This window comes from Prenolepis imparis, unplaced genomic scaffold (genome assembly GCF_030444845.1).
Source record: "Prenolepis imparis isolate NDT839.2.m4 unplaced genomic scaffold, iyPreImpa1.0 SCAF_3, whole genome shotgun sequence".
In the NCBI taxonomy this organism is placed as follows: Eukaryota; Metazoa; Arthropoda; class Insecta; order Hymenoptera; family Formicidae; genus Prenolepis; species Prenolepis imparis.
The window spans coordinates 4,622,758-4,637,288 of NW_028141161.1; the positions used below are offsets into that span (position 1 = coordinate 4,622,758).

A 14,531-nucleotide genomic window follows, 5' to 3' on the forward strand; every position below is an offset into this window, starting at 1 on the left:
CAGTGACGACGACAGCAGCGAAGACGGCGACAATAAACGAAGAACAGTTATTGACCTACGCGAAGGAGATCACATATATGAAGAAGTACTCCAACTCGCAGAACCACGGGAAACAGATTTAATTCTAGTAACCGAAAGCCGCGACTGTTTATTAAGACAAAAAGACGATCACGTAATTTTTATTCAAATGGATGGAACTCCTTATGATAACGGCGCTAAAGAATATCAACAAGCAAATTTACTACCTGTATATGAGAACCTCACGTTTGAAAGAGTAAATGTACAAACAGTTAAATCAAAAACATTAATATCCATTCCTATAAGATTAAATAATCGTTCGCGCTTAGAACAACAAACGTTAAAAAATTGTATGCGTTCCCTTTTAGATGCCGTAACCGAATTACGTTTAGCCTCCTTTAGTATCAGTAAAACTGATCGTTTCGACGATATACCATGGCGATACGTGATTAGCCAAATTCAAGAATTTTTGAGAGAATTACCCATCCACATTACAGTTTGCGAAAACTTAGTTCGAATTCCCCCTGCCGAAGAACGCGAAACGCTCATTATCGAGAATCATTCTTCCGCTCACGGTGGTCATAAAGGAGTAACTAAAACTTATAACCGATTAAGACCTTATTATCATTGGAACACTATGAAAAAAGATATACAGCATCTTATTCAGAGGTGTCGTCAATGTCAGTTAAAGAAATTAACACGTGTAAAAACAAGACAACCCATGGTAATTACAGATACACCTAGGGCCGCATTCGACAAAGTAGCTCTCGATATAGTAGGTCCTCTCCCTATAACAAATTCTGGAAATCAATATATATTAACTATGCAAGATTTATTGACTAAATATTCTGTAGCCGTTCCTTTAAGAGAAGCTAATTCTTTATCCATTGCTATTGCGCTCACTAGAAATTTCATTTGCATATACGGCGCTCCTAAAGCCATCCTTACGGACCAAGGAACTAATTTTCTCTCTGGTCTCATACGAAATTTAGCTAAAATGTTTAATATACAACACTTTAAAACTACCGCCTATCATCCTCAATCTAACGGTTCTCTTGAAAGATCACATCATGTACTGACAGAATATCTTAAAATTCAGGTCCAGAAAGAGAGAGACTGGGATAGTCATATTAACATGGCAATGTTTTCTTATAACACTAGTGTTCATGAAGGAACTAAATACCCACCATTTGAGTTAATCTTCGGTAGAATAGCCCGATTACCCTCCGCTCACCCACCTGTCGAAGGAAATCTAGAGACTACCTATCGAGATTATCTGACTGATTTATTTAACAGAATACATGACACACAAGAAGACGCACGCAAAAACCTCATAAACTCTAAAGAACGAAGTAAACATTATTACGATCGAAAAGTTAACGAACAAAATTTTCAAGTAGGATCACGTGTATTTTTACTAAAGGAACCTGCAAAAGGAAAATTCGCCGACCAATATACCGGACCCCATGAAATTATAGAAGTTCTACCGCAGTGCAACGTCAAATTATTAGTCAAAAATAAACCCAGAATTGTTCACGTTAACAAGTTAAAAATTGCACATGTTGAACCAGGATAAAATAACATGTATCATCTTTGTTTACAGATGTTGGCAGCGCCAACGAAACATTATTCCAGGGCCTAAAGCAGTTATCCTCTTTAACAGCTCTCCATCGTCTGTGACTACGAACTGCCCCTAAGGCCCCGGATCAACTTCAGGTGGAAACAGTTCTCCTTTTTATCAATACTGTTTTACGGATCACCTGACATCTTTTATTAATTAACTAATTAACAAATTTTCCATTTCTAATAAACCATCTTAATTTCTGCTTAAATGCAGCAACCATACTAAATATTTCTACTTTATACGCATAAAAAAAAAACTTTAACAACAATAAATACTAACGCTATACTTACTAATTGCAAAATGTGCATCGGGAAGAATTTTAAATACAACCCACATCCCTTGTTAAAGCACTTTCCAGAATTATATGAAATAAAATGCCTACGAATATCTGGCTACCAAGCTGAAGAAAGTGGCAATAGACTTTGTATTAAATGCTATAACCGCACAACCCCAAAGGGTTATAAACATATAATTGGTCACGGAGTTATAGACGGAGATATGAGCCCTGCCGACTGTCAAATCTGCAGCAGCGAAATAGCCATAGAAAAACGCTCTGTTTTACAATGTAACGATTGCTTTATCGCTTATATAGAATTCATGAACGCCTTTAAAACATACTATTCTAACAAAATCGCACTTCTAGTTCTGGACACTGCTACCCTGGATGTTCTTTACCTCTCGGTGTACGATAACAACACTGGCTTCGAAATTGAATTGAGAACCCCAACCTAATAACCAAATAATTTATTTACTAAAACAAAATCTATTTTCTAACATTTACATACTCCTATGTAACCTATATTCTAACCTTGATGAGTTATCTAGTCATAACTAAAACAATTCTATAAACGGTCTCTAGCTTAACATTTATTAACCAAATAAATCACTAATCTATAACAAAGTATAGAATAAATTATATCTTTATTATAACCTTATAAATACTTAAGTCTAAGGCAAATGCAATTCCGCGTAATTAACTAAAATTAGGAGATACAGTAAACTAGTTATACTACATTTCGTTAAACGTACAGTCTAAAACGTAATATGAAAATTATACGCAGCATTTAATCATTATTAGTGTTCAAATTTATAGAGATAATACATATATATATATATTAAATGATAATATATCGTTAAAATTATATAAAATATACTATACTTTAAGTAACTTTAAAATGTCCTATCTATTTAATCCTAATACGATAAAGTGTCCTATCTATTTAATCTTATATATAAAATGATAAAATGTCTCTTTATAGCTTCCTTCGATCTTACTACTATAATTATTCTGGCGAAACAATTACATTACGACAAATAACTAGTCTTAAGCAAATATGGCTGACAAATATCTGATTTATTTAATCTTGATCGTAGATAATAAAGTGCTCGTCCTATTTAATAAATAAAAAAAATAAAAAAAAAAATAAAAAAAAAAACAAAATATATATATACGATAATTAATACGATAATAATATAACAAAGTGCATTCTTAGCTTCTTACGAATCATATATATATGGATTTAAATCATAAGAATATATATATTTTAATTAATGAATCTTAATCATAAACAATAAAATGCTTCTACGGTGTTTCCTCTAATCTTACGAGTATATAAAGTACTTATGAAGGCAGTATGAAATAAAATAACGCAGTTTCTCGATAAGCATAATTTTAATAATTACGTAAAATACATGCGATAATAATTATTATAAAGGAACTATTAAAAATATATACGTTTGCAATCGCGCGCGCGCTCTTCAGAATAACCTGAATCGATGACGCTATCAAGGCAGTTCTGAAACAATGCACAAAAATAATATAATGCCAAGCAATGAGATAAACCCAAGGCAAAACAAAGTAAAAGAAAGCTTACTTACCTAATTCTTATAGAATCCCGCTTGGCGTAAAACTTCTTCACGGTACTCCGCGTCTTCAAAATCATCGTACCCCGCGTCCTCACACCTCCTCACCGGCGCCGCGAAATCGATCATTCTCTGCACCCTTCTTTCAGCACGTAGTCTACTCATCTTCACTACGTTCTTCCACAAGCATACCCTCCACGGTGGTCCACAATCCCAGTCGTCCTCTAACAAACAAATAAAGGTTACATACATCGAATTATCAATTATATATTAACAAACCGCGTCATAAAAAAAAAAATTTAAAAGAACTTACTGAGCATCTCATCGGTGATCAGAAATCTCTCTCTGAACAATCTCTCCTCCTCGCTCCATTCCTCGAATAATTTATTCAGGGAGAAAATATCATCCCCTTCCTCCTCCAGGAAAGCCTCCCAGCGCCGTCTCTCTTCGGCTCTCACTCGCCGATCTTCGCGATCCTTCTTCGTGTATTGATACACAGAAAGAATAACGTCGGGCTGAGAAAGAAAACCCTTAATTATTATATTTCCCTATCTCGATCGCCCCGTTCCAAATTATTAAGCAAATATCAAATATCATTAATATCAGAGGTAATAACATTAATAATAAAACGGACTCATACACATTCATGAATAACTACTTACGTTCTCCTTATCAAACTCCATCACCAGAATTATCGGTAATCGCCTGATCACCACCTTCGTTTTCGAATACGGGACTTCAATTTCCATTATAAATTTTTCTTTTTTCACAACACTCTTACCACTACAAAACTAAACGCGACTGTGCGATTCTTCTTCGTTGACCTGCACGTGGAAAACCATTTTCTTTTTCCTCCCATTCCCCCTCTACTCACATACACTTCTACCTATGATATGTTTACGACTTGACACGCCCTTTCTAACTTACCAAAGACGTTAAAACACAACTTTTCCCAGCGAAAAACTACACATATGGATGTAATATCAGACCCTCGCAGCTTGGCGGCCTGATTCAGAGAACTAGCAAAATACGAAAGCGTCCTCGAAAAAAATAATAACAAAAAGAGAGAAGAGAATTTTTATTTATCATTAAGCATCTATGTAAGTTAATATAGTATATATTCCTCGCTACGATAAGCTTCACCCTAAATAATTAACATCTACGCATTGGTTCTAACTGATCTAATTAAAGTAATTTTAATGAAATATATATATCTTAAGTATAGAACGTACATATATACCCAAGTACAATTCTTATATCTTACTCAGTTGCAAAATAAAGTTATAAGACATATAGCATATATATATAAAAAAAAAGGGAAAAAAAAATAATTTACATATTCATAATTTTAGAATAAAACGTGCACATAATCTATTATAATTCCATACTTTACTCGGTGACAAAAGGATACCTCATATACTATATATATATATAGATATATATATAAAGAAAAAAAAACCCAAAAAGCACACAAAAAAATAATAATAATAAAACAATATATATATATTTACGTATAATTAGAATAAGAATATATATATATTCAATAATAATCACATATATATATATCCTACTTGATTACAAAGCTATAGGAATACAAACATACACATATAACCATAATTTTAAAGCAATATCACATACACGAACAATTAGATTAAGAATATCTATATACGAGTATATATACTTCACTATGCATTATTACAGACATGTTGTCGTACTTCGCGATTCTCGTTCTCGTTAATCCGATTCACGCTCTTATTGGATTCGATTGTGGCGGACAACACCTGAATATTACTTCGGTATCGTTGCTCGATGTTGGAGAATGCAATCTTGATATACGGAAACCCAATTCGACTGACGTCTACATGCAACTCTTACAACTCTCGGACTACAATCATGCAAAAGTCATCCAGTGCAAGGTGGAAATATCACGGACAATTTACCACTGCGGAATGCACTCGCATGTCTCCATAGTCCATAACGGAAAGGCAGATTATATCCACGAAACCGGATATACAGTGTGCCGAAGGGCATTCCAAGATGGAACATTCTCTCTCGGGGATAGCAATATCATTCACGGACTAAGAGCTAATCAGACTACTTATCATAGTCTCACCTTAGCCGGACGCACTAATAACGACGGAACCTGCAAAGGCACTCAGTACTCCGATCCTTACGGAACCTGGGACAACGTCGTTGTTCAAGCCGTCGTCAAGATCTCCTTGAGGACATCGCACGTTCCCGTACAATTAAACTCCGGAAAAATAATATTAAAATCCGGAACCATTTGTCTCTTGAGCGAAGGATTTTGCATCGATTCCGAAAACGGATACTCGTATTGGAAATCCTTGCCAACATCCGCTTGCAATTTCCATCAATATGACGTTCTTTATGAGGGTTTAGCAACTAAAATTACAGATAATTCAACTAACCTTTCTCCGATTATTTATAGTCTGACTACGCAGGACGTCACGTTCGCACTTACGAAGACAAAAGAACAACCCTTGTGCGGATACACTTTATTTCGCACAGAGCACCCTAAGCTCTTTATCCTAGAGACAAAGCAAGGCGATACCTTCGCCAGCCGAGGTATCATCCCCGTGGACAACCTGGATATATTCACATATATGAATTCTAAATTCGTGTATGTGGAAAAACACATCCGACAACAAATGACTTCATTATATTATAATGTTATGCAACAAAAATGCGAATTAGAAAGACAGGTAATCACCAACGCCCTGTCTTTCGCTACTCTTCAACCAGATGAATTCGCATATCGCCTTATGAAAGGACCCGGCTATATGGCAGTTACAACCGGGGAAACCACGCACATCGTCAAATGCATACCTGTAGATGTTGTAGTAAGGAAAACAAAGGAATGTTACACGGAATTACCTGTAACCACCCGCAACACTTCCTTGTTTCTCACCCCGAAATCCCGGATAATTTCTAAATATGGAAATCAAAGGGAATGCAGTTTTGAATTACCAACTATGTACCGTATCGAGGATACATGGGTTCAATTTACACCTGAACCTCAAATCAGACAGTTACCTCCGCAACAATTAAAACCAATGACGACATTAACCTGGGATTATTTGACGCCAGGAGCCCTCGCTGTCAGCGGAATAGAACTCCGAAGAAGATATAGAAAAACTGAGGGATCACATTATGTTCCCCGCAGAGAAACCCGCTCTTCTAAATACAATTGCAAGAGGAATTACGGGATACTCCATTAACTCCGACGCTGTCTCCATGTATAATTTATTGGACGAAGCCTCTCTCAATAAAATTGCCGAGAGTGCCGCCTCACGAGTATGGACCGGATTTATTTCATTCGGATCAGCAACCGCTGGAATCCTTGGCATTCTAATAATTATTCGCATCATAAAAGTCTTCGTCGATACAGCTATTCACGGTTATGCCTTACATTCCGCCTATGGATGGAGCATGCATTTGGCTGGAGCCATTTGGAGCTCTCTCACTCATCTACTACTTCATCTCGCACGAGGACCTGTCGATAGGACCGATAATAAAAAACCAGCCAAGGGACCACCGTCACCTTCTGCTCCTGAAGACCTCTCCAGGGAACCTACCGTAATCATTAATGGGTTTTCAAGACCAAATGATAATGCCTCATCCAACATCGAATCAGCAACTACTAATAATGTTTCTGATATTAATTCATATCAGAATTTAAGAGATCGTTTAAAAGATCTCGAACAAATTCCTTCGAATACATCGCAATTTGTTCTTAAATAAGGGGGGAGGTGTAACGTCCCGTCATTTTCGCGAAACCATATTTTTGCGCGCTACTGTTTTTCCTGCGCCAATACTTAAAATTTAAGGATAATTAATGATTTTCCTCTTTACATATAATTGTTTAGACTAAAATCAAGCATTTATATTATTAATTACTAACCATACCAAATCTAGGGTCTCCAGTTATCTAGTTCTAACTAGCCGCTACCAGGAACTAGCGATCCGACCAATCAAACGTCATCCGAGACCCCTGAGCGTATACTTCAACTAACCAGTTATTATTAAATGAAACTAACCCTTAGCAATAAGAATATATTTTAATCATGACTAACCCACCTATATATGAATATTCAATATTAATTAAACAATATAATAATATTATTTATGGAATCAGAAACATAATAACTTGTCGAACTTTACTTAACAATTTAAGACTTATAGTAATGAGTTTTAGAAGTATTTTAATCACTGACAGAATTATTATGAGGAAGGTTCCATAAATCCTTATCTTGCGATGCATTGTAACGACAAGCCTGCGACAAGCATTCGATGAATTACTAAAAGTGTTCAAACACTTAATATTTTAAGATTTCATCCGCAATTATATTTACGAAGCCTTATTTCAGTCATTAAATGATTTCGATAACGAACCCAAGATTATTAAGATTTATTGAGTAAATTATTAAATGAAGAGACTTATAAATAAGGCCCAAGTGGATATAATTAAAGAGAATATTTTATTACAGAATTAAGTCAAACGAGAACAAGAAAGTCTCGATATTACGTTATGGAATCATAATTCTATAATTTAGAAATAACCTAATCTTACCCTATTGCATTAAACTCAAGTTTTATTATAAATTATCAATCATTAAGAATTCTAACTAATAATATAAAATAAATTATATAAGAAATGATTCCATAAACGTACAAATGAATATTTGGCGAACTACAAGAAACTTTAACATGTATCTATGCGCAGACCTCTCTAAAAACAGCTCATAATCAGCAAGTAATTAAGTGCCGATCGTAGGTGACAAGCCGCTTCCGTCCGTTATCTCCCTCGCGTTATCGGATGCTAGCGTTCAAACCACAAAAGAATAATAAATTAGACACTTCTTGGAATCGTCGCTCCTCATCTCAAGCTCACCGCCTAACTTCGATATCCGGTCCAGATTATCTAAAACTCGTAAATTGATAGTTGACACCTAGAGCGTTCGCTCCTGCGGGTCACCGTATCATGACCTCTTAGTACAATTTATTGTGACATATTCCAAGAAAACGTCTTTCTTAGAAATCCCCACCAAAAGGGAATTGCACACGACACTCAGATTTTTCTCGATTTGATGGGTATATAAACCCTTAATTCTTAACTTCATTGCGGCATACCATCATTAGCATCTCACCGTAACTCTACGGCATCTCATTATCGAGATCCCACCGTAGCTCTACAGTACATCATTTCTGTAGCCTTACGATACTCTGTATAAAGTCGCGCGTTTGCCGTCAACTGCGTCGACATACCCAATTTGTTAGTCGCGCATAGAATTATAAAGTAAAAGTTAAATAAAGAACTCTTGTGCTTCAAAACTCGAATACGTTGATTTTGCCAAACATCCCGCGACCGAGGTCCTAGAGAAGGGAAAAAGGCGAACGAGCGTATTACGATCCACTGCCTGAAGTTCACAGTCTATCACAAGGTAAGTACTTATAATTACCCAGACTATTTAACACGCCAATTTTAATTCTAAGTTACTCTAGACTGACAATTCTCTTTCAATCACTACCTTCTCCTAAAACAAATAAACGAAATCCACTGTTAAGCATTGCATGCAGCTAACAGTTTCCCGTTGTCAATCAGTATTTATCAAATCAGAATCCAACTACCTTTTCATAATTATTCAAGGTATCAATATCAGAATTTAGCAACATTAACGTAGAAACAATACTCCTGGTATCACTCGGACGTCGTCCAAACCCGCATTTTACCTCTAGCCGTTGGACGTACCTTTCGTAGGTCCAGACGACTCTCTACCATTTCCCCAACTTCCCGTCGTTGTCGAGGCATTCATCATACTTGCCCGACGACAAACCTTCCATCAACACCCTGCGTATCTCCATCGTCGACGAGGCATTCATCATACTTGCCCGAAGACAACTCCTCATTACCTTCTCTCACCTAATAAAAATCGATAACAGGAGAAAGATATCGCATAAGGATTCTTAAACAGAATTCCGGAACTAATTTCACTCTGGACGTGGTCCAATCCTCATTTTACCTATAGTTGCAACGCATACTTTTACCGTAAGCACACAAGCAACTCTCTGCCTTTTCCCCTACTTCCCGTCGTTGTCGAAGCATTCATCATACTTGCCCGACGACAAACCTCCCATCAACACCCTGCGTATCTCCATCGTCGACGAGGCATTCATCATACTTGCCCGAAGACATTCTCCGTACCCCCAGACCTTCCTTTTGAATTCATATTTAAACCCAAATGAATAGACGTATCGGATATTGATATCTCACTCCCTCTAGTTCCCCTTCATGTTATCTCACGATAATCCTTATCTAACTCATTATAAATATATTATTCTCATCATTGCCTCTACCAATTAATTCAAATGCTACCCAGATCTACTGAATTAGACGTCCAAGGATTAACAAACGATGATGCAAATTCAATTATAAATATAATCATCGGGCTACTAACTGACGTTTTAGAAGGAACTATTGATATCGATCAACTCATAGTCTGCTTAGATAATCTTCATATCCCTGGTGCTCAAATAAGCGTCGAATTCACAGACGATTAAATAAATATCAAATCCATTTTATTAATTAGCCCCTGAATTATTATTATCCAGATGAATAAACAACTTCAAGGCTTAATTTGCAATACAATTTACCAATTAATACTCAATTTGATCTATGAATATTTGAATGGTAAAATAACTTTCGATCAAGTCATAACTATTTTAAACGACATCGAAGATATCGCTAATAGATTCGATACTCCCAACTAGTAACTAATACCCCACTCCTGTGACCTACAACATTCAATAGATCCGTAACTTCGGTCCTAGCTCTCGGCGTCCCAGAGGTATAGCCGGTGTAAGCAGGTTGCCTCACAAAAATAGAGAGCGCCCGTTTTCTCACTAGCCTAGGCATAGAGAGAGAAGGAAGATCACCCAGACGTGACACTTAATAAAACGACAAATATTTTATTATTTACTCACCATTATTGGTTGATGTAATTGGCTCGGCAGACAGACCTGAAACGACAAGAGCTCGATGAGAAACTTGTAGTAAAATGCAAACGAAACTATTCAGACTTATAAAGTAGGGTGAATTTAGCGAGCGAGCGAAATAACGTTTCGACGAAACGATAAACGATCGAACGAAATGAATGCAAAAACACGTTATAAGAACATTTTATAAGAGCACGTTTACACTCACCGTGAAGACACGTTTACCGGAAAGAAAAAGGGACGACGCGAATAATGGCGATCGGTCGATTTCCGGCAGGGCCAGTCAAATCAGCGACTGAATTCAAGCTGGAAAGACAGTATAGAGATTAGAAACAACATTCGGGGAAGCGATTATTACGAATAGCAATATTGAAATGGTTAAAAATTTTGTTCAAATTATTATATACAGGGTGTCCCATAATTCGCGAACCACCCGTCAGTTGCAGGTAGAGTAGGTTAAACTGAGTAAAAAAAGTCCTCTACCATTTTGCGATTTTCTCAATAATTAATGAGAAATAAATTAAAGAAAATCAGCCAATTCGAGCGATGATAAGCGTGCAGCGAGAAGAGACAGCCCACTCGGGGGTCCAGAGTTAGCGCTACTCGTATGTAGTTACTGTCTTTTGTAAAGCGCTCCTCCCCGCTTCATCGCGCGCCTAGCAACCGTGTAACATTATACTGTTTCTTTTCGCCGCATGCTTAGTAACGATATGAAACTGGGCTGTCTTTTCTCGCCGTCGTCACGCGAATTGGCTGATCTTCTTTAATTTATTTCTCATTAATTATTGCGAAAATCGCAAAATGGTAGAGGACTTTTCTATTCAGTTCAACATGCTCTACCTGCAACTGACGGGTGGTTCGCGAATTATGGGACACCCTGTATATTTTGTTGAAATTAGAATACTTGACAGCTGATCGCGGCTGTTCGGTCGGTAAGTTAGGATTCACGTGGACGCAAAATATCCCTTATTCAAAACATTGGTCGTCGAATTTCAAACAATTCTTCGATCTTTCTATTAACCGGACAACTGATTTTCCGCAGATCCGCGAAGGAACCGTAAATTCATACAAAAAACTATTCGCACATCGTATATGTAAATATATATACAGATAAAAAAAGCGTAGAAAGTAACCGCGATATCGATTGAAAAAGCAAACGTCAAAAGAAAGCGCGGGGTAAGCAAACATAAAATCTCGTTGTTATTATTATTATTATTCTGACGCGTCTATCGCATTTTATATCGCGAAGAGGAGATTGCCGATTAATATCTCGGCTAATATATCATACACGCTATCGATATCGCTCGCTCGCGGTTTCGCATTACTCTCCGCCTCTATCAACAATCATATATGTTGATTAGCGCCATTCGGAAGTGAGTGTCGGCACGCTTAAGGTCGCGCGCGATATTTCGCGTATACAAAAGTATATATTCCCGCGTCGGCGGTATATATCATATCCATCCATCCATCGGGAGAGACGCAACGCGACGTTGCGTCACGGCGACACATAAGAAACATAAAGCGGCTCGGACCCTCGGATCTTGACGCAGATCGCGTGTGAACGAGAGACGCGCGCGCGCGTGTCCGCATCGACGTTGTGAAGGAAGATCCTAGAGATTACGAGCGGTGATCCTCGGAGACGACAAAGGGAAAAGCGTTGAAAGGCAGGATGGAGAGCGGACAGCAGCATCAGGAACGAGAACAGCGCGAGCCGAAGCCGAAGGATAGGTTAGTCGGCCTGTTGGATCAGATCGAGGTGCACGTAGAGCAATTGCGGAAGGATGCCTCGAGGCTCGAGGAGGAGAAGGATTCCTTGCTCACGACCTTGGACACGCTTAGGAACAACGACATGCTGGTTGCCCTCGAGGAACGTGAGTGTTTACATTTTTTCATCCATTGCATTTTCCATCGAACACTCTAGAATCTCGCTAGTGACATTCTAGAATGTTTTGTAGAAACGGTATATATTTATTTTTTTACCCGCGCGGTCGGAAAGTGTCGGAATGACCGAGACTCTTTTTTCGTTTTTCCATTTGATATATTGTGCGTCGGTTAAAATTTCTATATAAAAATAAGTCACAATACGTCGATACTTGGAATCAAATTGTTTCTCTTCAACTCGAATCCTATTTTTATACAATGATAACATTGTATTAAAATGTTAATATGACAATCTGTACTAAAATGTTAATAGACATTGTATATTTAATAATTATCATGTTCAAATATTAGAGACTTATTATACAATTATAATTAATCTTAAAAATAAATATTTAAAGTGACATTAAAATAATAAAATTAATATATATAGATTATTGTGTTAAATACAGTCTTTCAAACATTTCAACATCCATTATATACATTCAGTTTAAAAGCTTCTGTTTGCAACAATATTAACAATAATTATATATATATATTTTTTTTTTCATAAAGCCGACAGGGACGATGTTTTGAGGTATGCAGAAAGATTGTCTATGCGATGTTCGACCGTAGATGTATTAGTTACTGTTCAACGTGATCATGTTCAGCGGGAGGCATTGCATCAGGTATGTGAGATATTCGGCAATCAAATTGTATAAAAGTACAATTTTGCAACGAGTGATTAAATGTCATTTCATTTTCAGGTTAACGGCTTGATCGACAGCTAGGTTGTGAGCTTGCGCCAAGATCCCAGCAGTAGTCGACAGAGATGTGCAGAATTTATGAATGCATGCTCCTCGCATGGTATGGTATGGGATCCATTCGGATAAAATGTTTGAGACTGCTATTCTCGGATGCACATTGGACGATCAGAAACGAATCAAGAAGAGATTGCAGGGATTACTCGACTATATCGACAAGATGCACATCTTGGAAATGACACAGTGAAAACACCAAGGGATTATTTGGCAGATAAGTCTGCCTCAATCTTCATACAGTTTTCAACTATCCGAGTTTTCCAAAGTTCCGGCATTATCGCGAGCGCAGCGATTTTGGGGAACACTCGAGAGAAATTGCGCGTTCTTGTCTTGTCTGCGCGTCTAGATCCACTTTCTTTCGCGGGTAAATTAGACTGCGTAGAATATTCGATTATATATATAGAATATATAGCAGTCAACTGGATTTACTGTTATAATGACGTGACACTCATTCCTGATTTCTTATATGATTTCCGAATTTATTTTTTAAGATGCTTAGCATTTCAGCATTCTTTAGAGAAAAAAGAATACCTTTGCTCGCGAAAGAAAACGTCGATCAACAGTTTCCAGACCTAATATATGTACGTTTTGAAATAAAGAATTTCTACAAAAACGTGTATACAAATGCAAATGTGGAATCTTAAATGTTACATTAATGTTGAAAGTGAAATAAGTGGGCCTCTTTACATTCTCATTTGATACAATTATATATTTGCTATATATATAAAATATCAATTATCATAAGAACTATCAGTTTCTAGAAGAATGATTAATTCATTTTATCATTAAAAGATACATATATATATATACAATATATATTTTTTTTTTCTTTGGAGGGGTAATTTGAGATAATCACAACTAATGTTTATTTAAAAATTTTTTAATATTTTTTTTTTTATCTTATGCATATTTAGAACATCTCACAGATTTCACATGCGCGCTTATTAAAGATTTGTTTTATTTTTAGCAAAATGTACAAAGATTTCATTGTGTTTTGTAATATAATTAATAAACATAATAGAGTATATATATATATATATATAACTAAGTATATATATAACACATACAATAGATATATTAACTTACTATAACAGTTGCCTTAAGAAAATGTGGTTTATATTAAATTATTTATATTTAAACCACATATACCACATAGTTTTGGAAATGCTTTTTTTTTATTTTATTCAAGTTTAATTTCAAATTTTTATAAAGCTGATTATTATTGACGATAATAAAATACTTTTTATTAAATTTAGACATTGAATGGTAAATTTTTCAAATGTACTTAGCCAGTTTTCGAACCAATAAAAAAACAAAGAATTATGTCGATAATA

General features: G+C 36.3%; 1 protein-coding gene and 2 pseudogenes across 2 annotated transcripts; 2 read left to right on the forward strand and 1 right to left on the reverse strand.

The window, feature by feature from the left end:
* Positions 1 to 3,380: 3,380 nt before the first annotated feature.
* On the reverse strand, positions 3,381 to 4,214 carry LOC145934512 (uncharacterized). Its single transcript, XM_083034985.1, has 4 exons — positions 4,168 to 4,214; positions 3,819 to 4,020; positions 3,521 to 3,729; positions 3,381 to 3,438 (listed from the first exon to the last, which is right to left on the reverse strand). Exons 1-3 carry the CDS (start codon positions 4,186 to 4,188, stop codon positions 3,521 to 3,523), a joined length of 432 nt encoding a protein of 143 aa, XP_082891111.1. The 5' UTR covers positions 4,189 to 4,214; the 3' UTR covers positions 3,381 to 3,438.
* Positions 4,215 to 5,208: 994 nt separating this feature from the next.
* Positions 5,209 to 7,267, forward strand: LOC145934303 (uncharacterized; annotated as a pseudogene).
* Positions 7,268 to 12,155: 4,888 nt separating this feature from the next.
* Positions 12,156 to 14,154, forward strand: LOC145933704 (BAG family molecular chaperone regulator 2-like; annotated as a pseudogene). Its single transcript, XR_014424917.1, has 3 exons — positions 12,156 to 12,390; positions 12,953 to 13,065; positions 13,144 to 14,154. The product of XR_014424917.1 is annotated as a BAG family molecular chaperone regulator 2-like (transcript).
* Positions 14,155 to 14,531: the final 377 nt, after the last annotated feature.